Source organism: Conger conger, chromosome 14 (assembly GCF_963514075.1).
Source record: "Conger conger chromosome 14, fConCon1.1, whole genome shotgun sequence".
NCBI lineage: Eukaryota > Metazoa > Chordata > Actinopteri > Anguilliformes > Congridae > Conger > Conger conger.
This window is the reverse complement of record NC_083773.1, coordinates 27,514,351-27,538,133: the sequence shown is the minus strand read 5'-3', so window position 1 is coordinate 27,538,133 and position 23,783 is coordinate 27,514,351. Positions and strand designations below refer to the sequence as shown.

Below are 23,783 nucleotides of genomic sequence, written 5' to 3'. Positions count from 1 at the left end.
TGCAGTAAGATGGTGTACCAACATTTTTCAACCGCTTTGTACAACCTAAAAGAAAAACATTAGTACTGTAAGTGTCACTTAACTAGGCTGCTATTCTTTAGCCTGCCAGTTGGTGTGTTTAATGTCTGCAGGCAGGGCGGGTCCCCTTCCTTAATGTAGTCTGTCTGTCTGCAGATGAGAGAACCTGCGAGCCCTATCAGTTCCGCTGCAAGAATAACCGCTGCGTTCCGGGCCGCTGGCAGTGTGACTATGACAACGACTGCGGGGATAACTCGGACGAGGACAAGTGTGGTAGGTGCAGGAGCCCTGAGGCAGAACTGGACAGCCGAGGGTTCGTCATCTGTGAGAATTTACCGAGAACAAAAGAATCCAGGATACATTGAGGGGGCTTGTTACGTTGGCGTGTCCATGTTATATCGACTGGGGCGGGTTGCAAAGAGAAGGGCACATTACACCGAGAAGACCAAGTTACATGGAGAAGGCTACGTAGGAGTCAGGTTCCTTAGAGAAGAAAGTTTAGGAGGGACCAGACTGTGATCAGAAGAGACCGAATGACTAATGTGAGTTTGATTTGTGGAGGTTGGCACTTCTACGGGCTTCCCAGCAGTTGAGTTTGTCCAGGTCCTTATCATTAGGCTAGGGTGGCCTATATCACCTGCTCCAGCTTGGCAACAAGGCACAGTTTCCCATGTTCCAACAGGGCCAGGACAGATTGAAAGAATAAATGATTGTGCTTTATAAGCACATTTATTCAGCTCTGTGAAAATCCAGCACCACATGCATCTTCCCAACTCCTCTTTCCCCCTCATTCATTCTCACCGGTCAGCTCGGGTTCATTATGTAACAGCACCCATTCCCACAATCCTTTGAGGCACAGCGTTGCAGTTTCTCAAGCCACTCCGCAGCTGAAGTTGGCGGCTACAAGGGTTCTGACACTGTCGTCTTCTTTTGATGTGTGTGACCGTGCGCACAGACACACGACTTATGTTCATGTCTTGTGAAGTTTTTTATAATTTTTTTTTACTTTCATAATATTTTTTTTTGCTTTGACCATTGACTCATCTCACTTCGCCTTGTGTTTATTCTTCATTCTTCACTGGCCTGTTGGCGTGAGTCAGAGGTAGGTCTTCACTTTACAAAAAACACCCATCCTCCACCCCTCCCTCACCCTGACTGAGCCCTCTGACCTGACAGGGTGAGTTCAGGATGCGAAAGTTACGCGTGTCATCTCAGAACGCAGTCGCCGGGAGTCTGAACCCCAGAGCTATTGCCGTAAGGTGCCATAACTGGCTTCAGATTTCCCATGAGCCTCCTGAACTCGCCCCGATCCTTCCCTGCCTTGCCTTTGTTCCTTCCAGTAGTGCTTTGTTCACCACATCTCTTCACTGGAGGTCTGCTCACTAACCCGGGGAACATTTAAAGGGGCACCACACCCTAAAATCAGGAGGTATCTGGGGCAGCCACAGATGCTGGGACCCCATGTGGCTGGGACACATAGCTATGTGAAAGTTGTTTGTCTTGGATGCAAGGTGTGGCCAGTCAACCAAGTCAAGTCGACCACTGAGAATTTCTAAACCTTTCAACAGCTGAAACAATGACCTCAAATTATGGACTAGTGTCCTTTTAAGTGTTCTTAAATGTACATTTTAACATAAGGTACGTGGCTCGTACAAGCCACTAGATAAAGGAAAAAATTGTGCTGCGATGCATGAATCTGTTCATCTGTTTTGTGTCCCAAAAAGTAGTGGGACGCGTCAAATTCAACTTGCTATTGTTCTGTGTTGTAATGCTCGTCTTTGGGCCGTCATTTACAGACCTCCAGTGTGTGTTCATGTGTGATTTGTGTATGTTTCACGTGTCCTGTATTCCTCTTGGTGAAAGCTGCCAATTTCACTGCTTTCTTCCACAGCGGTAATGTCTTTTTTGCTTTTAATCATCCAGCCACTAGAGGGCAGAACCTCTTGTATGAGTCTGCCATTGTAGCTCAGAAGGCAGATGATATGCAGTCTTGTAGCCATATACTGTACAAGAGCAAAATATCACTCAAAGGCACACGCCCTTTCATTAGGTTGTGGACAGAAACAGGGAAAGGCCTTCTTTTTTCTTTTCTTTTTTAACTGATTGAACAAATGACAAAAGCTTAAAACCACAATGATGCCATTATTGTATTATACATTACATTAGTTAATGAACCAAAAGAAAATCCAGGGAAGTGAACAGGGTATTAACGCCTGGAGGCAGTAGACCTAGTCACTTCATTCTCTTTGAATCTCATGTCCAAATAGGGGTGTGAATGGTTAAACATTTAAACGGTTAACCTAAACTTGGAGTTGTACTTGTTTACCAAAAATTGCTAACTGATAACTAATTATTTTCTTTTCTGAAGCTGAAATAGTAAGCTCAGTTTAATTAAATAAATGTGCCTTCAGCACCAGTGACAAAACACAAATTGGTCAGACTATATATCTGTTGTTTTGTATATATTTATTGTTGAGCAGAGCTAGCTTTCCTATATTTTCCTGGATTGTGTTGTTTAACAATGATTAATTAACAACACACAAACAGGAGTTTTATTTTGTTGTGGTTCGTGTCTCGGTCATCACCTATTGTAATCTTAAAAAGAGCTTTAAAAGAACATCTGCTTTTATAGATTTTATTTTCCGGAATTCTGGCTCTCTTTTTCTGCAACCACTAACAATGGAGTTCTTTAAAACTGATTTTTGTTTTTTAAACCTACTCTTCAGAAGATTAATATCGAATCTGAAGGCCGACAGGGAAGTTCCCAGCTACACTGCAGTGCTGGTTTCTCTCATATCCTTCTCTTTTATTATACTTTCATGTGCCTGATATTGTTTGTTTTGGGACTCTCGTGCTCGTTTACCTGTTTTCCAAAGCACTGCAGGAGTTTCATACCAGTTCATGGTCACTTTTACCACAAGTGCGCAACTGTGAACCATCTTAGCTGTGGATAAGCTTCAAAGCATCTGCTTAGCAATGTCATACTGTAGTGTGATGTAATCATGAATGAAGCCCTCCCCATTCCCAAACGCTATCCTCTCGTACCTGTTCCTCCCTCCATGTTGCATGACCACACCCTGGTCCTCCCAGTATGGTAAGCCTGTGTGTGTGTGTGTGTGTGTGTGTGAGTGCGTACGCGCATAAGCTTGTGTAAGTGCAGGTTGGTGTGTGTGTGTGCGTGTGCAGTGCCTGACATCCCCTTCCTGTGGAGAAAAATGTTCACATTGTGGTATCCTTCCTCTCTCTCTCTCTCTCTCTCTCTCTCTCTCTCTCTCCCCCCCCCCCCCTCTCTCTCTCTCCCTCCCTCCCTCTGCCCCCTCAGTGCCGCGGAAGTGCTCGGAGAGCGAGTTTGCCTGCACTAATGGCCGCTGCATCGCGGGGAGGTGGAAGTGTGACGGAGACCACGACTGTGCTGATGGGTCTGACGAGGTGAGCTACCCCACTCTCCCCCGGCAGGGAAGACCTCTGCAGTAACACCCCCTTCTGATCATTACCACGCCCTTCAGATCATTACCACACCCTTCAGATCATTACCAAGCCCTTCAGATCATGACCACGCCCTTCAGATCATGGCCACGCCCTTCAGATCATTACCACGCCCTTCAGATCATTACCTCGGCGCTGAGCTGAGTCTAACATCGATCGTCCCTGCCATCATCATTATCAACTTTCCAATATTCTGTCTGTTCAGACAAAGGCCTACTGCCCAAAACATTAGGACTTAACGAAGCAATAAAAGTGTTGACTTTAAGCAATACGCAGTGAACAGGCGCTTCTTGTTTCTATTGGTGCAGTCATCCTCTCTGAGCACATATGGGTAACAGGTCTGCAGACATATCCTCATGCATTCCAACATGATGACAGTCTGATGAAAACCTGTTGTTCGCCCATATTGTGTGAATGTGGAACAGGTGGCCAGAGACACGGAATGACTAGATCGGCTGTGTCATTCTGCGTTTTGTGTTTGTATACCTGAATGTAGGCTAATACCACCGGACACTGTAGAATAACCAGAACTACTGCCATAAATGTAGATGGCCACTTGAATCTTGCCGGATGAATAGAGATGCTCTTTTAGCGATATGTGCTGATGCCTTTACGGCTGTCCCCCCCCCTCCCGCTAGAATGGCTGCGATCTGAAGTGCGACAGCGACCAGTTCCAGTGCAAGAACGGCCACTGCATCCCCATCCGCTGGCGCTGCGACGCCGACGCTGACTGCATGGACGGCAGTGACGAGGAGAAGTGCGACAGCGGGGGTGAGTATCTCCGGAAAGATCCGCAGCGCCCCGCGCTCTCAACCGATACTCCTGCGCTGCCACTCGTATGCACGAGAGATACACCACGCCAGGAAACCGCTACCGTGATATCTGCCTTCGTCTGCACAGTAACACATGTTAGCATTGTAGCACTGTAACAGGTGTTGGCCGATTTATTAAATACGCTGCATGCTAATATGCTAGCTGATATTATGCTCTTACATATGCTCTTGGCTAATGGGATCTGCTCTTCGGCGCTACTGAACCCTTCTGTGTGCTTGCTAAGCGTGCAGCTGATTAGATGAGAACGTGATTGGGCCAGGGCAGTGTAGCCCCTGGTTTTGGCAGTAGCGTTGCGTTCAGATGGTGTTCAAGTTAAAAAATGGCGTTGAGGAGCCCTGCAGTGTTCCAGGCCCGGAGTAACAGTGGTGTGGCTGTGTGGAGCTGTGGGCCGTGGCTGTGGTGTCTCACTGCCTTTCTCTCTCTCTCTCTCTCTCTCTCTTTCTCCCACGCTCTTCTCCTGTCTCAGTTGGGCGACACTGCCCCCTGGATGAGTTCCAGTGCAATAACACCCTGTGTAAGCCGCTGGGCTGGAAGTGTGACGGAGAGGACGACTGCGGGGACAACTCGGACGAGAACCCTGAAGAGTGCAGTGAGTGCCCCTTCCCCAGACCCCCTCCCCCCTCTACGCAGCGAGACCCCCCCCGTGGGTACTAACGCCTGTCCTGTTCCTCCTCCCGTCCTCCAGAGCAGTTCCAGTGCCCACCGACACGCCAGTTCCGCTGCCATAATGACCGCGTCTGCCTGGGCGTCAGCAAGCAGTGCAACGGCATCGACAACTGCGGGGACAACAGCGACGAGCTGAACTGCCGTGAGTGTCCTGGCCTGGGCGTTAGTCTGAGGCACTGTGGGCCTCTGGGCGTCCGCTGAAGAGTACCTGAGGATAGCATACTGACAGTAAAATGTCAGACTAAAGTCTGTCTTAGTGTCTCAGGGACTCTGGCTCTCTCAGTGCTGTTATCTTAATATCTGTTTCAGTGCCTGACTGGGCTGTAGACCTTTGCGGACACCACCTTCAAGCACTGCCATAGGAACAGAGTTATCTCTTTATGGCAACAGATTTGACCTCCCCCTTTTTGTCTATGTCTCCCTCCCAAATGTACAGGACTCATGCAGCTGGCAAAGCACAATAAGAGCCTTTCACAAAGGTGCTGATGGGAGTTGGAGTCTGGAGCTTGTAAAATCTTAACATCTGGACTCCATCTCCCACTGTGCTCTCTGCCTTTTGAATGTAATGTAATGTAATGTACCCCTGCACAATAAGACCCACCCAACAAGTATTTCCATGCAAGGAAAGAATTGAACTAGGAATTCACCTGCCTTCAACCCCTGTTGGTCCCCATATACCAGATAATGTTGATCAAATTGACGCAGCCAAAAAAATCCCTCCCGCCAAAAAAAATCCCTCCCGCCGCCCCCAAAGATGGGGAGTTTGTGGCTGAGCCGTTCCCTTCTGTCCGCAGAGGTGCCCCCGCCCACGCCCGTCTGCGAGAAGGACGAGTTCCCCTGCAGCAACAGCAAGTGCATCAGCTCCACGCTGCGCTGCAACTTCTACAACGACTGCGAGGACTACGGCTCCGACGAGATTGGCTGCAAGAAAGGTAGGCCCCGGGGCCCACCCTCGCAGACCTGCGGAGCGCGCTGACCCGCCAGACAGCCTGAAACAGCGCCTTACAGTCCTTTATTCTGTGACCGCTTGTTACACTTCTGGCATTCCAGCACATGTTCCAACTCCAGTAGTCCCTTCACAATGTCACCTTTAGAGGCTCTCGCTGTGTCAGCAGTTCTGCTCACTCCCACTGGTGACTGTCACTTTCTGTTCCTATTAGTATATCGTAGGTTATCTGTGCTCAATATGCCAGGCCATCCCCCAAAATGTAACCTCCTGAAGATCCGTCCCCCCCCCCCCCCGCCTTCCAGAAGCTCAGTCTCAAAGGTCATTAAAGTGAAAGAAAGAAGCTCACCTCAACCGCCGGCAACGCACAGCGTCCGCCTGCATGATGCATAGCGGCCATTTTGCACATGATTACACCGCACACATCAGCTGAGGTGCAGAGGGAGAGAATTATTAATGTAATTATGCTAGGTGACCAGAGTGGGAATTTTGCCAGGTCCCTCTGGCGGCAGCCACCCCCCCTCCCCTCCTCCTCTCAATGACTTTGAGTGTGCTGTGCCCCCTCTCTGCAGACACTGCGCTGAACGACTGCCGCAGCAACAGGACCCTGTGCGGAGACGGAGACGAGGCGCACTGCGTCACCAACGGCACCAACTCCTTCTGCTCCTGCAAACCGGGCTTCCAGAAGACAGACCACAACACCTGCGAAGGTGCCACACCCCAGCATTACCCAGCACCCCCATACAGACACTGATACACAGCTGTCTAAGCAAATTTACTCAAATTAAATACAACCCATATTTGTTGGACCAGACTAATTCTGTATCTATCAATTTTAGCTCAAATTGAAATGCAATCCTTTATTTTTGGTTGTGGAAATCTGGATCTAAGGTAGGGCCATATGGGGTAATGTATGTCAAAGTAGGACTATGGAATAGAACAGCCTAAGCCGCCCTGTTTGGCTGAAATGCCTGTTTTTTTGCAGCTATGTCTTTGCTGAGTTTTAACAGCCATGAGTCAGATCACTCACAGAGGGAGCACATTCGAACCTTGTGTTCTTGCTCATGCGTTTCAGATAAGAATGAGTGCAAGCAGTTTGGTGTCTGCTCCCACATCTGCAACAACACCAAGGGCTCCTACAAGTGCAGCTGCCACAAGTACTTCACCAAGATTAACGACACCTGCAAGGCTGACAGTGAGTCTCTCTCTCTCACTCCCCCTCTCTGTCTCTGTCTCTCTTTTTCTGGCTGTTATTTCCAGTGCTGTCTGAAGTCACTGACGCTTTTTACGCCCTCATGCACATTAATGTATGAGCTACATCTATCATTGTTATTCACTGTGAAAACTCCCTCCCCAGATCTCAACAGCAACAGGCAGGTGCTCTACATCGCCGACGACAACGAGATCCGCAGTCTGGACCCCGGCAGGCCCAACGGGCTGTACGAGCAGACGTTCCAGGGAGACGCCAACGTCCGCATCAACGCCATGGACCTGCACGTCAAGTCCAACAAGATCTTCTGGACCAACTGGCACACAGGCCGCATCTCTGTCTACGAGCTCCCTGCCTCCTCGCCCAATTCCAATTCCAATTCCAATTCCAATTCCAATTCCAACTCCAACTCCAACTCCAACTCCAACTCCAACTCCAATTCTAATTCCAATTCCAATTCCAACTCCAATTCCAACTCCAACTCCAATTCTAACTCCAACTCCAACCGCAAGCGCAGGCAGACTGAGACGCGCATCACCGACCTGGAGGTGAGCGGGACCACAGTCACTTAGCAACGAGCCGCTTATTCAGAACCAAGAGCCGAGCGGTCAGATCATGGCTGCACTTCAGAAACATCACTGTTTAGTCTTAAGACTCCTTCTTAAATTAAGTGTGTACTGTATGTCTTTTTTCTTGGCTCATTCTTTGTCGTCCTGCTGCATGTACTGGAAATGTCTTTATTTTTTTTATTTGAGGGCGATCAACAGACGTTGAGGTACAATATATAGAACCATGTAATCCGCTCATTAGACCCTAACCCTCCCACCCCACCCCACCTCTACATGGGACATGAAAATAACTAATATGTACTGGAAATGTTAATTTGGTTCTAAACCCCTGTGATAAAACCTTAATGCTGTATGTTTTTGCTGTTCCTGAGAATTAAATTTTTGGTGATGCAGGGACTTTGCATGACACCATTGATCAATGATTGATCCAATTGCCAATCATTTTGGTGTTGCGTACCAAACTTGGCCAGACTCAGACAGTGATCAGTGACCTCTGACCTCTCTCAGATCCCTGGGCTGAAGATGCCTCGCGGGATTGCGGTGGACTGGGTCGCCAGGAACATCTACTGGACCGACTCCGGGCGGGATGTGATCGAGGTGGCCCAGATGAACGGGCAGAACCGCAAGACCCTGATCTCTGGCATGATTGACGAGCCCTACGCCATCGTGGTGGACCCCCAGAGAGGGTGAGCGGACCCGGGGCAAAGGGGTGTCAAACAGCCACAGCAGGAAAGGCTGTTCCTTTAACTGAACTACACCATATCAGCCGCGATCGCCCACCTCCGTGCAATCTCTCAACCTATCGTTTGCCCCTCAGGACCATGTACTGGGCGGACTGGGGGAACCATCCCAAGATCGAGACTGCAGCCATGGACGGGACCATGAGGGAAACGCTAGTCCATGACAACATCCAGTGGCCCACAGGTGACGCTCACCTTAGGCTAAGGTTTTCCTTTTCAATGGAGACATTTGCTTGTCACCCTGACCACGATACGTCACAAATGCACGTACGATTACTTTAGGCAAGCATTTTGCAGTGTACAATTTCCCCAATCTTCCTATGTGTGTTATTGTCACAAAGAAAGTCACACATTGAGCTCACTCGTGTCAGTCAAACTCCATAGCTATTTCCTTCACACTCCTGGAAGCTCGCTGGGACTCCCACCCTCACACCGTCCGCTGTCTGCCCTCCCTCTCCGCAGGCCTGGCCGTGGACTACTTCAACGAGCGTCTGTACTGGGCCGACGCCAAACTGTCCGTCATCGGCAGCGTGAGGCTCAACGGCACCGACCCCGTGGTGGCCGTCAGCAGCGTGAAAAACAGTGAGTGTGCCTGAGGGTTCGAGTGTTAGAGACGCACTTCTTCATAACAAGTCTTAAACACGAGCCCTAGTCCTGTACATCCACAGGGTCTGCTGCTTTTTATTGCCTATCAGTTGATAAGACGGTGAACTCACCTCACTTGCTTTTATGGGTAAATTGATTTAGGTGATAACAAAAAACAGCCTGTGGCTGTCTAGGACCAGGGTTGTGGACCCTAGCCTGTATCGTGTCAGTGCGTCCCAGGTTGGTGGATATGGTCCTGTCTGTTAATGTAGTGTAGTAACATTACAGTAAATCACAACTTTTGGGTGCCACAGCTGCCATTTGTTCTACAAATGTAAAAGAGACGCACTCAGTCATCGATCCGCTACCTTCTCTTTCCCCGCCCTGCCCCTACCCACCCCAGACCTCCACCTCCCCTTCAGCATAGACATCTTCGAGGACTACATCTACGGCGTCACCTACATGAACAACTTTGTTTTCCGCGTGAACAAGTTCGGAAAGGGGACCATGGAGAACCTGACCACGGGCATGAACCACGCCACCGACATCGTGCTGTACCACCGAAACAAGCAGCCAGAGAGTAAGAGTCCCCTAACTGCCCATCTCTGCTCAACAATGTGGATTCTCTACAGTCACAACATGGGGGACTATGTGACTCAACACAGGCCACAGTTTCTATAATATAATGCACGTTCAATCAAGTGCACAATCTACATTATTTACTCTATTGAATAACAAGTACTATATGGATCATATAATAAAGACGGTTCAATAATGTACACTGTTTTACAGCTGGACTGGTCCTTGCTGGTGTAATTCAGTGGTATCTGTCATTTGGATTAGATGATGAATTGGCATCCCTCTTAACTGCGGTCATTAAAAATCCTGTGGCACTTTTTCTGAAAGATTATAGGCCTTCTCTTCTGTCTCTACATCTGGCCAGGGGCCATCAAATTATTCCCCACCTGCTTTAATTTAAGTTGTCACTGCAGATGACATTTGAGTTCTCATTGGACCTGTTTCATAAAGAATGAGTAAAAATTATTGAGAATCGTTTGGAAAATGTGAATGCCCGTAAGGTGAGGTTTGATGGTTATTCATGGTTCAGTTCACACTGCCTGGATGTGTCTTTAACCCTTTAAGGTGTAAGATCACAAATAGGGGAGAAGAATGCTCTTAACTGAACATTATAGTACTGATGTAACCATTGCTACTGGTACTGGAAAGCAGTGGAGTTTTAGAACACTGATTTAGGATTTTAAAAAAAGAAAAACCCCTGTGACCGGCTCTTGCGGTGACTAACCCCTGTGACCGTCTCTTGCAGTGACTAACCCCTGTGACCGTCTCTTGCAGTGACCAACCCCTGCGACCGCAAGAAGTGTGAGTGGCTGTGTCTCCTGAGCCCCAGTGGACCCGTGTGCACCTGCCCCAATGGCCACACGCTGGACAACGGCACCTGTGTGGAGCTGCCCTCCCCCACGCAGTCGCCTGGGCGTGAGTTACCGCCCTCTGCCCGACCACCGCCCACTGCCCACCGTCCCGCCCACTTCCCACTGCCCCACCCTCCACCCTGAACACTGCCCTACCCACTGCCCTGAACACTGCCCCACCCACTGCCCTGAACACTGCCCCAACCACTGCCCAATGCACCACCCACTGCCCACTGCCCCACCCACTGCCCTGAACACTGCCCCGAACACTGCCCTGCCCACTGCCCCAACCACTGCCCAATGCACCACCCATTGCCCACCTCCCTCCTTTGTTTTACTTCACCATATTAAATTCTCTCTCTGTCACCCCTCAGCCCCGCCCGCGGGACCCTGCACAGTGCAGTGTCTGAACGGAGGCAGCTGCTTCCTCAATGCCCGCAAGCAGCCCAAATGTCGCTGCCAGCCCAACTACAGCGGGGAGACGTGCGAGATCGACCAGTGCCGCGACTACTGCCAGAACGGGGGCACCTGCACTGCCTCCCCAACAGGTAAGGGGGCCATGCCCGTCTGCCTCTAAACGCAGTTCGCTCCACCGACCCCTGCAGTCCAACGCAAGACTGGTCCTGGGTCACTATCCCGCTGGTTTTCTATGCTCTCTGCCAAACATTGCCCATTCTGTAACTGATAGCTGTCACTGAATATGGACTCATTTTTCATATTTGTCTATCAAATTAGGGAAGCCCATTGTACTATTACAGGTATAAGCCTGTCATCTAATGAGAAATTAATGATAGCACTCGAAATTGTCTCCACTTTACCTCAAGCCGTTGCATTTGTGAAAGCGTAGGTCGTTGACCGCCCTCCTGACCACTCTTCCCCCCTCCCTCCCTCCCTCCCTCCCTCCCTTCCTGTCTCAGGGACGCCCACCTGTCGCTGCCAGACGGGCTTCACCGGGCCCAACTGCAACCAGCAAACCTGCAAGAGCTACTGCCAGAACGGCGGCAACTGCACCGTCAACCAGGGCAACCAGCCCACCTGCCGCTGCCCAGACGACTTCCTGGGAGACCAGTGCCAGTTCCGTGAGTGTCCCCTACTTCCGCAAGTGCAGGAACGAGCTGGGCGTGGTTAGAGGCTCCACATACCAACAGGAGCTAGGCCTGCCCCTCATTTAGGCTAAAATAATATATAAAACATATTAGTACAGCACATTTATTGTGAATGAAAGATGTTGGCTGGTATATTGTATTGTTTATTTGTAAAAAAATACACTTGTGACTGCGGTTGTCGTTCCTCCGTGCTCACGCCCGCTCCCTCTCGCGTAGGGGCGTGCGAGGGGCACTGCCAGAACGGCGGAGAGTGTCTGCAGGCCCCCAACGGGGCCAAGCACTGCCGCTGCCCCCCGCAGTACAACGGGCACTCCTGCGAGATCGACAAGTGCCACTACTGCTGGGAGGGCAAGTGCATCCGCAACGTCTTCCTGTCCAACGGAGACGTCACCTGCAGGTACCGTCCCCTGCCACGTCCCGCCCACCGGCAACGCAGACCCCTGCTCTTATCCTGACCTGTGATTGGCTGAGAGCCCTGCTGGGTGTCACCACTTTGACCACAGGACTGCTAAAAGACCTTGTGGCGACGGTCCAATTTGGGCCGGATTTAGTTGGAAGAGACTTCTCCAGCTCGATTTTGTGTCGGTTCTTAAATGTCAGTTGAGCAGGAGGTGACTGAAGCACCTTAAGGCACTTTAGGGGGCCCTTGTTTGTTTTTTTAGGTCAGGGCTGCCCAGCCCTGCTTCTCCAGAAACAGGTTTGGTAGTGTGTGTGTACAGTGGGTGCCCGTATCGTGTTTAGCAGCTGGAGATTAAGGGGGGTGAGTTTGCTCATGGTTTTTCGTGCTGTGTTCAGGTGCTCAGATGGGAGGGTCCAGCCCAGCTGTTACTCGTGTAAAGAGTACTGCATCTACGGACAGTGCTCCATCAACCCCCGCACAAAGCTGCCAGAGTGCCAGTAAGAGTATACACACACACACACACACACACATACTGCACACACGCACAGAAAACAGCACACTCGCGTATGTACACAGATGCGTACATACATACACATGTATACATACTCGCATACAGATACAACCCTGTATTACATACAGTCATAGAAGATTTTACACACACCTAAAACACCTGCACACACACACACACACACACACACAAATACTATCACACATGCACTTGGAAAGCAGGGATCAGAACATTGTAAACAGCACATTAATTTATCAATTGTCCTCACAGACATGTATCACAGATACACACACACACAGACACACACACACACACACACACACACACACACACCTGCTGAATGCCTCTGACCCTGTGTGTGTGTGCAGGTGTCCTGCAGGCTGGATGGGATATCGCTGTGACACGCCTAGTGCTGCTGTGGACTCCTCTGCTTCAAGCGGCAGTAAGTCTCTCCTCTCACGGCATAACACTACTCCACCAATCCTGAGCCCTGAGCCCTGACACTGCGCCAATCCTGAGCCCTGAGCCCTGAGTCCTGAGCCCTGAGCCCTGAGTCCTGACACTGCACCAATCCTGAGCCCTGAGCCCTGCACCAATCCTAAGCTCTGACACTGCACCAATCCTAAGCTCTGACACTGCACCAATCCTAAGCTCTGACACTGCACCAATCCTGAGCTCTGACACTGCACCAATCCTGAGCCCTGACACTGCGCTGCCTTTTGCAGGAACCGCCTCCATCGTTATACCAGTGCTCCTGCTGCTCCTGTTGGTGCTGCTTGTCGCTGGCGCCATCTTGTGGTACAGGAAGAGAATGCGTGGGTGAGTACAGTGCCACGGTTGTTATGGTAACTGCCGTTTCTGCAGGTTACCCATCTGCAACACCCAGTTCATCCGTTCATCTTTCACCCCCATCACCCCCCGGTCTTCCCGGCATTATTCCATTTCTCCCTTGCTACTCTTTCTCATGTTCACACTTTCTACCCCTTTCTCTCTTCATTTTCTCTCTCGCTCACCGTTCTCTCATTCTGTCTCGGCCTCTCTGCTTTCTCACTCACGCGCAGTAGCACGCGCGCTCTCCGCCCATTCGGTCCGTCTTTCCGTCTCTGTCTGTCGCTCTGTTCCCCCTCTCCATTCGGTGTCTCCCTCTCTGGAGGTGTTAGCGGTGCTCTCCGTCCTTTCTGCTGTGAATAACTGCGCTCTCTCCTGTCCCTCAGGTCTGTAAGGCTGGGCAAATCCTGCTCCAGACGCTCGCGGTAACACTCACAGGGTTAAGGCTTGTTTCCACCGCGAACGATAACTACGACTATCAACTATAACTGCCAATTGTCCATTCAAGTCAACGAGTGTCTACAGAAATACACTCTAGAGAAAATCATTTACTGCGACAGTGGACATCATTTGGGCCACAAGTTTAAAAAACACTTATACAGTAAAGCACATTTAACCAATAACTGTCGTGAACAGTGTTACCCACTGGATTGGCCGGTGTGCACGACGATATTTTCTGATGCGGATTGGGGAGAACACGCACTTTGTGGTTATAGTTATGCTTATAGCTGATAGTTACCTTTCCTGGCGGAAATGAGCCTTTCCACTCTCCCGTGTGTCCCACCCTCTCCGTTCCCCTCTCCCCCCTCTATGAATGCCATCTGGTTCCGCGTGGAACCAGGCTGTGTTCCTGTGTCCTGTGGCTTGTGCTGCTAGCCTCTCCATGTGCATCTAGAGCCCCCGACTGTCCTTCCCCCCCCTACTGCTCGAGCAGGGTCTCCTCAACCCGCGCTCCCCAGGAAAACAGGAAAGTGATCTATTGAACACGAAGGGAAATAGATCTGTCTGTGCAAGACCTGCCCTCCCCCTCCCCTTCACTCCATTGTTAAATATCTGATGTTATTGTTCATGTGTGTAAATATATGGTGGCGGGAGAGGTAGCATCATGCCTGCATTGTTCCAAGCGGGCATTTGGAAAATGCAAATGTCCAAAATCCAGCATTCGCCAAGGTCTACAAGCGTGAGCGGTTACTGTTGAAACGCCTCCGAGGCCCCGAGACGCCAAGGGCTTGCAAATGTGGAGAGCGTACAGTTTGTTTCAGACAGCTAAAGACCCGCTATCAGAGATTCTGCCTTTTCTATTTAGCACTTTTGGTCCCAGGTTTGAGCGGTTTGTTTTTCCCCCTTAATGTTCATCTGTAATGCTCTTCTTCGAGTGCAACGTTGTTTTCATTGCATCTACCTTTTCCATCCATTTTGAAAGCTCCATTTAATAGCTGTGAACACAATGATGCATTCAATTAGAATATTATGAGTTAACTGAATCCCTGTGCTAACCTAATGGCTTAAACGTAAATGATCACATTACCATATTCTCAAAAGTTGGTGTTATTATGGCTACATTGATAGCTATAATAATTACAGAGGGTGGAACATAATTTTGCACTCTAATGTGCTTTATTCTGAATACAATTTAGATGCATGAAACTCACCTGTCCAATAAGCCAAGCAGTAAAAATATATTGAAAGGTGCAAGTACACAGTATTGTCTGGTTTGAACAGTAAAGTAACAACAAAATCGAAGTTATCCTCATCATTCCCCCAGTTTCCCCTTGGTTGATCTTTTGAGCACATTTCCACAGCGTTCAATTCACGTGCCTCCCCCCAGGTCTTTTAGTGGTTTAGCCCAACTGTTTTGTAGCCCATGTTAGACTAGCCTGGTTCAAGTTATCAGTCACACAGGCTCCTTGGCGATGTTTTGGCGGGCTGATGTGTAGCCACTCAGTGCCTGTATGTTGGTGTGTGCTGGGTTTGACTCAGTGCCTGTATGTTGGTGTGTGCTGGGTTTGACTCAGTGCCTGTATGTTGGTGTGTGCTGGGTTAGACTCGGTGCCTGTATGTTGGTGTGTGCTGGGTTTGACTCCGTGCCTGTATGTTGGTGTGTGCTGGGTTTGACTCGGTGCCTGTATGTTGGTGTGTGCTGGGTGTGACTCAGTGCCTGTATGTTGGTGTGTGCTGGGTTTCAATCAGTGCCTGTATGTTGGTGTGTGCTCGGTTAGACTCGGTGCCTGTATGTTGGTGTGTGCTGGGTGTGACTCAGTGCCTGTATGTTGGTGTGTGCTGGGTTTCAATCAGTGCCTGTATGTTGGTGTGTGCTCGGTTAGACTCGGTGCCTGAATGTTGGTGTGTGCTGGGTTAGACTCGGTGCCTGTATGTTGGTGTGTGCTGGGTTTGACTCGGTGCCTGTATGTTGGTGTGTGCTGGGTTTGACTCAGTGCCTGTATGTTGGTGTGTGCTGGGTTTGACTCAGTGCCTGTATGTTGGTGTGTGCTGGGTTTGACTCGGTGCCTGTATGTTGGTGTGTGCTGGGTTTGACTCGGTGCCTGTATGTTGGTGTGTGCTGGGTTTGACTCAGTGCCTGTATGTTGGTGTGTGCTGGGTTTGACTCTGTGCCTGTATGTGGCTTGGATTTGGGCTTCCTCAGTACTGTGCCTGTGATGTGAGCGTGTCTCTGCTCAGGGTCTGTGGGCGTGGCGTCGGGGGAGGGGGGAGGGGCGGTATCAGAACCACAGGGCTCACTCCCCGTGTCACTTCCTGCGTTGCAGCGCTAAGGGCTTCCAGCACCAGCGGATGACCAACGGGGCCATGAATGTGGAGATCGGGAACCCAGCGTACAAGATCTATGAGGGCGAGCCAGACGACGACTCTGGGGAGCTCCTGGATTCAGACTTCACGCTGGACCCTGACAAGGTTAGATATAACCCCCCCCTCCCGACCTCTCTGTTGCCCCAAAAATCTGCCCCAGGGCAAACTCTCTGGTCTCCTCCCCATCCTTGGGCATAACCAATCCCCTGTGTTCTGCTGTCTGTGACACTCTTTCCCCTCCCTCATAGCCCACAAACTTCACCAACCCCGTCTACGCCACCCTGTATATGGGCGCCCACAACAGCCGCAACTCCCTGACCAGCACGGACGAGAAGAGAGAGCTACTGTCCAGAGGGGACGAGGACATGGGGGACCCGCTGGCATAGACTGACGCCCCCTACTGTCAGCAAAACGCCGCTACACAACATTTATCACCTTTTTATTTTGCCTTTTAAAGAAAATAAAAGTACGAAAAGCAACAAAAAAAGCAAGAACACTGTATAAAATGTACAAAATGAAGGACTACTTTTGTATGTGATTGCAGTATTATATTTTGTTCTTTTACAATTCTTCTGGTCAAAAAAAAGAACCTTTTTCTAAAAGATTTTTTTTTCTTTTTTTTTCTTTTTTTCTTTTTTTTAACTTTTCACCCCTCCCCTTTACCCAAATAGCCACTACCTCTGTGCAACAATGAAATGGGGGGAGACAGAAGGAAGGAGAAGAAACAGAACAACAGTGGAACAATTTTAATTTTTTATTTTTGTATGAATTGTATAGACAAAAAAACATTGTTCCATTCAATAGCGGCAAGTGTCTGTTGTTTGCGGAGATAGAGAGGTGGAGGGTGAGCTCGGAGCTAAAGTAAAATAGCTAGCCCCGTGTGCACCTGTATCGGTACTGCTGGACGTCCCTGGAGAGAGGATCCAGGAGAGTTGCGTTTGGGGTGTACAGCACATGTAAAATGGTGGCTTGGTGGCATCTTCAGTCTTTTCCATGTTTTTCACTCAGAAGCCAGTGTTCGAGAATGACTGCGTTTTCTTCCTTGCACAGACAGATAATTGCTTAAGTGTTTTAAAACTATCCACAAGAATGCAAACATATACCATAAACAAAAAAAATAAGGACAGTATGTTTTATCATGTTTTAAAGTTTTAGGGTTGGAGAGATGTACAAATAGATTTAATGTGCATAAAAATGAATTTGTGTATGTCGAGGGAGGTGACTGTGATGGAACATTCCGGGGGTTGTGGTGCTTCCAAGATGGCAGACTGGCAGCAGACAGGGACCGTAATCCATGTAAGCAGAACATCTGTGTTTTGCATGTAGAGACTTCTGACTCGTCCCTACAAATCTTCACAGAGTCTGTGAGGCAGGTTTTCTGTTCAGCACTGTATAGTGGGTGGTCGGTGTGTGGTCAGAAGTATGGTAATGAGGAAAAAAGACAGGGAAGTGTATCTTCTTTCTCACTAACTTTTTTTGTAAGGGCTGGACAGCATACAGTATACATGGCACTTCTGTGTGGATTTTAGTGATTTTTTTAAAAAGATGATTTTGCTCATGCAGTAGGTTTCTGTTAATGCTCATTTTAAGCGCAATCCGAAGAGTTCTGTAATGTCTCTAGTTGCATTTACTCTGTCTTTGTTGTTTTTTTTCGCCACGCTGCTAACGCTACAGTTTGTCTGTTTGATACATTCAAGCTCAGCTATTCACATGCTGCTGAGTTGCTGCTTGTGTTGGAGGTGATCAGCCATATTAAATGCATGTGAAACAACAAAACAAAAGGAAAATTACTAGAGTAACATTCCTCACCCAACACCACGCAACAGTATTCATGCGAGTGTGATTTAGATTTTTTTGTTAATTTCAGCTCTTCTTGCTTGTTCATTTTTGATTGCGATGGAGAAACGAGTACAATCATTTGTTCTAAAAACTTTTGCAAAATCATACATGCATTTTTTTAAGATTTTGTTTTTGTTTTATTTTTTTAAAAAATGACAAAATAGCTTTTATAGTAGAAATGCATGGATGCTCAGACTTTCTTCTGGAAAGAACGTTTTTTTTTTTTGCTGGAGTACTTTACAAACTAAATAACAGATATTGTTATAAATAAAAATTTTAAAAGTGTACAGAAAAAAATGGGTCCTGTTTGTTTTGGATAGTCATTTTGTCATTTAATGAATTCGGCAAGTTTTCCAGATGCAAGTGGTCTCCGCTCATTGAAAAGTAATTTTAAATGTATTCAAGACTTTAGCCCTACCCCTAGTGCCTCTGTGGGGAAAGAAACATTCCAAAGGCTTGGCTTGTGTATGTTCAGTGTTGGGTGTGTGACCACATATTGTTGTTCACTTACCCAACACACTGAAATGGCTACAGCAATTTTTTACACACCTCTCCAGCATGTTCCTTACATGCCAATATTAGAAGAAATAAAATAAAAAAAAGACCTTGAGATATTGAGTTACAAAAGGAATGTAAGTTCTATTTCCCATAATTATTCCACATTGCGTTGAAGAGATTATTTCAGTGTCTTCCTCAGCCTAGCTACGTATGTTATGTGGGGTAGAATTAGGCTTCAGTGACCCGTTTTTACTGATAATCAAGTAATGAAGACCACAAGCATTCAGGTTTTCCTGGTCCAGTTTTTCTTTTATTTGGTATTTTATCAGTAAGGATGGAGTCACAGTTTGCAAAATGTATCTTCTATTACTTGACAGAAGTTATCGAGAATTCGGTTGAATTATCTGCATGACTTTTATTACAAGAAATGGAATCAGATATACACCATTTATCTTTTAATTCTAAAAGTTTTTATAAAGGATGAAAATGATGGGCATTAAAGAAGTGTAATGAAGTGTAGTATATTACAACATTGTAATTAGAACCACAGGGTCTATGGCTGCTGAATCCTTAAGGTTACTCTGCCAGTAGAACAGGGCTCCCCTGCCCTGGACCTGAAGTTACTCTCATGGCCTGTCCTATTGGATCTGCAGTGCCTGCTGATTTTCTGGTGAAAATGAGAACCAGCAGGGCCTGTGGCCCACCGCAACCAGGGTTTGGGAGACCTGCGCTAGAGGAAAAGCATACTCTCGGCTTCAAAAAATGAAATGAACTGGGGAAAAAAACAACTTGAGGAGGATCACATGAAATCTTCATGGAAATGTGACACATCCACGATTAGCAGTTCAGTGATTGACAGCTGGAATCAGCTTCTCAGCACTGAATAAATAGCATTGGCTTATAGCACGTAAAAATAATTTGGCATTCAGTTCTTTTCATTATTAGCCAAAAAAGTGAGCTATGGTGGAGTAGCACAATGGAAGTATTTGCACTTTCTGAAAGTATTTTGGTAGTTTTTCTGTTGGCAGCAACTCATTCTACCCATTTCAATTATACATCAAAAACAAGATGATTCAATGAGTAACAATTATGCTAATTCATATATTGTACAAACTCTGATTTGTGCTATTCCCAGGGACTAATAATGACATAATATCATTATTATGGTTAGCATAACTTCATTAGATGCACAATTGTCTTGAGATTTTTTAAAGTATCAAATTCTCTATACAGCTTTCAAAAATGTTATCAAGCAAAAATATATAGTATAAAAATATTTAAATGACACAAGATACATATTATGTAAAAGCTTTTTTAAAAATAATACTTTGTAACAGGCACTTTTTAAAATGGCCACAGGTCCAAAAATAAGAGCAGTTCGGTTTGGCTAGCTTCTCGGTTAAAAACACATCATGACAAAAATGAAAACAACAGCTATTGCAAGCTATGCGGCATTTCCTTTTTCAGAACGCAACCGTTGTATTCTTTTGGCAACTGCAGCTGCAACACACAAACCTGCAGCTGTTCAGTGATTACAATCCTGCTGTTGATTGCACAATACTTGGAATTGAGAAATACGCATTAAAATATTACAATATACATTTAATGGAAAGTTCCATCTTGGGTGAGCATTGGCCAGCCTAGTCAATGCGATTTTCCCTCCTGTTACTGGTCTAGGTTCAGATCTGTGATGCAGACTAATGCCAAAGCAGCCCTAATGGGCTGTCGGTCAGACTGGAGATAGGGCTGGCTTGTGTTTCTGTGCATGGAGGAAAAGATGGTGGCGAGCCCTCTAGTGCAGTGTCCCAAAATATAAATAAAAAAACAGTAAAATATTCCTGACTTCACAGGTCCGACAGACATTCAACGCACCAGTGGACCTTGGAGGCGATATTGAGACTGAAAAACCATAGGCTTTTTCATGCAGATGGGTGGAGCTGCATTCAAAATGGCCTCAGGGTGGAGGATGAGGAGGGGGGTGTGGGAGGGGAGACACAGGGGCTAGTCTCCCTCAAGGTGGAGGATGAGGAGGATGAGGAGGGGGGTGTGGGAGGGGAGACACAGGGGCTAGTCTCCCTCAGGGTGGAGGATAAGGAGGATGAGGAGGGGGGTGTGGGAGGGGAGACACAGGGGCTAGTCTCCCTCACGGCCTCTTCCACCCGCTTCTGATCACAGCGTCAGCTCTGCGGAAGGGCTGGTTTCGGAGATCTGGGGGAGGCAACATGGAGCGTGGTCAGGGTGTGGTCAGGGTAAAACCCCATCTTATGCTGTCTGCCTTGGCCACTTCAAGTGATTATAAATGTGTAGTACAGAACAAAGGAGCAACTCTTATATAACAATAAATATATGTCCCTGCAAGGTTTGAGATCAGTAACTAACATTTTCAGACAATTCGGGAAATTATTATTAATTTGCTTTCATTTTTAGAATTGATTTTACCTGAATCAATGAATGGACTGAATTTTAATGGATTAGACCCTAACCCTGTTCTGCAAAGAATAATGGTTAGGATTAAAGGACCTGACTGGTCAAACCGAATTAACACGACTAATTACTAAGCTGTGAAACAAACCATACCTCTCCAGACATGAGATAAAAGCACTGGTAGAAACAGACATTGCACAGAATACCTCACTAGCACATCCTCACTGACATTCTGGCATCATTGCCACAACGTTGCAGATTTACGCTGTGGGAAGGTTGCTTAGCCATTTACTTTCTTATTGTGCATTTACAGAGAGCGAGACAGAGGAAGATAAAGAAGACATGAGGATGGATAATAAAGGGAAAGAGAAAGGGATATGACGGAGTATGACCAACAAATTATAGTTAGAGTGGCAACCGTCAGGCCTTATTAACTCAATTTTCAATCTCCAATTTTTATTTAGAAATGTTGCATTTATTTTAGTTTTTAATTATTTTAATGCCCAATGGCAATTATAGACCTATATAAGCCCTACACAAGATCCAAAATTTTGATAAAGAAACGTATCTTAACTGTCCTTGCAATGAGCTCACTCGCATTGCTTGGAGTCTATGTTATAAGTTGTTGATCACAGTGTATTTATGGATCTTTTGTGATAGGGGCTGTTGTGTTAGAGAGTGATATGATTGGCCAGGCAAAGTTTTGACAAGCATCATAGGCAGTTTGGGAATGCATGGAGAGCATAATACTGATAGTCTCATGCAGTTTGTTAGTCGCAGAGCAAGGACAAGATTGAGAGAATTAAAAGATATCTCCCCACCTTAAAAATTAAAATACCAACCTTCAGAACCTGCCTTCACCTTAGCTAGCTTAAGATGGTGTCACACAGCTCAGGTACAGTATACACATACTGTAGGCAGCATGAAGCTAATTGCTATTTGACAAGAAAGTTGTCAGCTTAAGTACGAAATGGGGAACCGCAGCTACATTAGGAACAATAGCAAAACATTAATAACAATCATCAGCTTACCCACCACAAAGGAAGGCACTTAAACTGAATCTCAGAACAAGCATCTGCTTACAATGAAGCTATGCAAGGCGCCCTGCTAAAGCAAATGGAAATCTGGCTAAATCACTCCCCATAGTAATACTGCATATAACACAATAGGCTTGGAGACCCATGTTTGTCCCTCAGCTGTCGAGCGGGACAATGAGCCCTGAGCAGCTCTGTTTCCTGCAGCTGTGCTGCTGCAAAGCTGGGCACTGGGGCAGAAAGCTGGCGGGGCTCCACAGCGCTGAGCGCTAGCTCATCCTTACCCACGGCCCGCCGGTTACCAGGGACAAACCTACCGAGACCGATCTTCAGAGCTGGGGCAGGGGCGAGGGCTGGAGACGGAGAGAGGGGTTACAGGGAGGAAGGAGGAAGCTCACGTTAATGGGGGAGACATGGCATGATCCCGAAGTTCTGCGGAGTAGCGGAAGAACACCAAACCTCTCTCAGAACAAGACGGCTGAAGACAGGGTTGAGTGACATTTCAGTTTACTAGATTTAGGATGTCAACTGAAATTCCTGAGAGAATATTGTTGGGACTATTGTTTTCAGTTCATAAATAGTGGATAAGTGTGTACTTTGACTATGTGACTATGTGAATATGATTATGTTGCCTTACAATCACTATTTATTTGACTTAATTAATGGGTACCATTGCAACCTTGTCTAAAGCAATCTGTTTCTGTGGAAAGGTGTGGGTAGTCCTCGTAACCTGGTAACCAGGTGTGAGCGCTGACATGCAGTTCTAGAGCAGCCGACTGGCCGTCACTCTGGTCAGCCATGACGTGCCAATGAAAGATGACGACGGGCATGCTTTTGAGTAAGGTTTTTTTCAGAGGGTCGGACAACCTTGGGCAGAATTTGATAGGCTGCCACAGGGTGGGGGAGGGGGAGGGGGAAGGGGCACGCTAGCTGTTGGAGTCGTCACAGAGGTTGGCGTCGCAGAAGAACCGCGAGCTCCGTTTGGCGGTTCGGGCTGTGAAGGGCACGCTCTTCAGCACTGGGGAGGTGGGGGGAGGGGGCGGAGAGAAAGCACGTCCAGGTTAATACAGATGCACTTCCTCCAATGAGAACTGGGGTCAGGGCCAGGGCCACAGCAAGCCTATGCGCTTCACAGTATTTGCACAATTTGCAAACACCACCCAGGTCATCCCCCTTCGGCTGCAGGAGGAAGTGGGCTGGGTCCAGCTTGGTGAGGTAGCCATCGCAACGCAAAAGATTAGCAGGGAAAGTATTTAGTGGGAAGATTAACCTAAACGTATCAGAGCATCCTCTTGCCACGTTGCCACGTTGGTGGCCTTTGATAGGGCTGAATGGGCACAGTTACGACAACAATGTACAACGTTTTACACGTTCAAAAACATACTTGCTTCTGGGATATTTGGAATATTGTACGCAACAAAAAGCAAAATGGCAATTATACATAAATAATCAACCTATTAAGAAGTAATTAGAAAATATGCAACTCCTGTAAAAAATATACCCGTTAATGATTATACAGTAAATATTGAGCAGAAACTTTGGAATGAAACAATAAAATGACCCAACAGCCAGTGTGTAACCCAGTCTCACACAGAGCTCTGAGAGACGCGCTCTGCGTCTGAAGCCGTAGAAAGGAGTCTGGCCGTGCGGAAGACTGAGCCGGCTCCGCCCACCTGTGATGATGTCCTCGATGGTGCCGTCTTTGCCCTCGTAGACGGGCCGGTGGTCCTTGGCCTGCCGTCTGCGCAGCTCTGCGATTAGGTCATGTTGCTGCTGCCTCTTCTTCTGCGTCTGCGCCTGCGCCTGCGCATTTACACCAACCACGCAGATATTCACCCCACTCGCCATGATGTCACT

The 23,783-nt window shown here is 47.6% G+C and overlaps 2 protein-coding genes across 11 annotated transcripts in view; one reads left to right on the top strand and one right to left on the bottom strand.

The window, feature by feature from the left end:
* Positions 1-18,267, top strand: part of LOC133109612 (low-density lipoprotein receptor-related protein 1-like) — a 151,054-nt gene extending 132,787 nt beyond the window's left edge. For 2 of the 4 annotated variants that reach the window (XM_061219014.1, XM_061219013.1), the window contains exons 68-90: positions 175-291; positions 3,341-3,447; positions 4,143-4,275; positions 4,805-4,927; positions 5,024-5,146; positions 5,799-5,936; positions 6,523-6,660; positions 7,026-7,145; positions 7,308-7,708; positions 8,237-8,415; positions 8,547-8,653; positions 8,932-9,051; positions 9,458-9,634; positions 10,408-10,548; positions 10,859-11,032; positions 11,402-11,563; positions 11,807-11,987; positions 12,386-12,487; positions 12,867-12,940; positions 13,224-13,317; positions 13,713-13,751; positions 16,092-16,236; positions 16,380-18,267. In XM_061219014.1, the coding sequence (XP_061074998.1) occupies positions 175-291; positions 3,341-3,447; positions 4,143-4,275; positions 4,805-4,927; positions 5,024-5,146; positions 5,799-5,936; positions 6,523-6,660; positions 7,026-7,145; positions 7,308-7,708; positions 8,237-8,415; positions 8,547-8,653; positions 8,932-9,051; positions 9,458-9,634; positions 10,408-10,548; positions 10,859-11,032; positions 11,402-11,563; positions 11,807-11,987; positions 12,386-12,487; positions 12,867-12,940; positions 13,224-13,317; positions 13,713-13,751; positions 16,092-16,236; positions 16,380-16,517 (3,233 nt within the window). In that variant the 3' untranslated portion in view covers positions 16,518-18,267. The remainder of the gene's footprint in view (positions 1-174; positions 292-3,340; positions 3,448-4,142; positions 4,276-4,804; positions 4,928-5,023; positions 5,147-5,798; positions 5,937-6,522; positions 6,661-7,025; positions 7,146-7,307; positions 7,709-8,236; positions 8,416-8,546; positions 8,654-8,931; positions 9,052-9,457; positions 9,635-10,407; positions 10,549-10,858; positions 11,033-11,401; positions 11,564-11,806; positions 11,988-12,385; positions 12,488-12,866; positions 12,941-13,223; positions 13,318-13,712; positions 13,752-16,091; positions 16,237-16,379) is intronic. The other 2 variants (XM_061219017.1, XM_061219015.1) reach the window with 1 other exon arrangement.
* A 483-nt stretch (positions 18,268-18,750) lies between these two features.
* LOC133109613 (formin-like protein 3) overlaps positions 18,751-23,783 on the bottom strand; it is a 43,388-nt gene continuing 38,355 nt past the window's right edge. For 3 of the 7 annotated variants that reach the window (XM_061219018.1, XM_061219020.1, XM_061219023.1), the window contains 2 exons: positions 23,600-23,729; positions 18,751-22,279 (listed from right to left, as the gene is read on the bottom strand). In XM_061219018.1, coding sequence (XP_061075002.1) covers positions 22,026-22,279; positions 23,600-23,729 — 384 coding nt within the window. In that variant the 3' untranslated portion in view covers positions 18,751-22,025. Of the gene's footprint in view, positions 22,280-22,793; positions 22,945-23,599; positions 23,730-23,783 lie in introns of all 7 variants that reach the window. The other 4 variants (XR_009704773.1, XM_061219019.1, XM_061219021.1 and 1 more) reach the window with 4 other exon arrangements.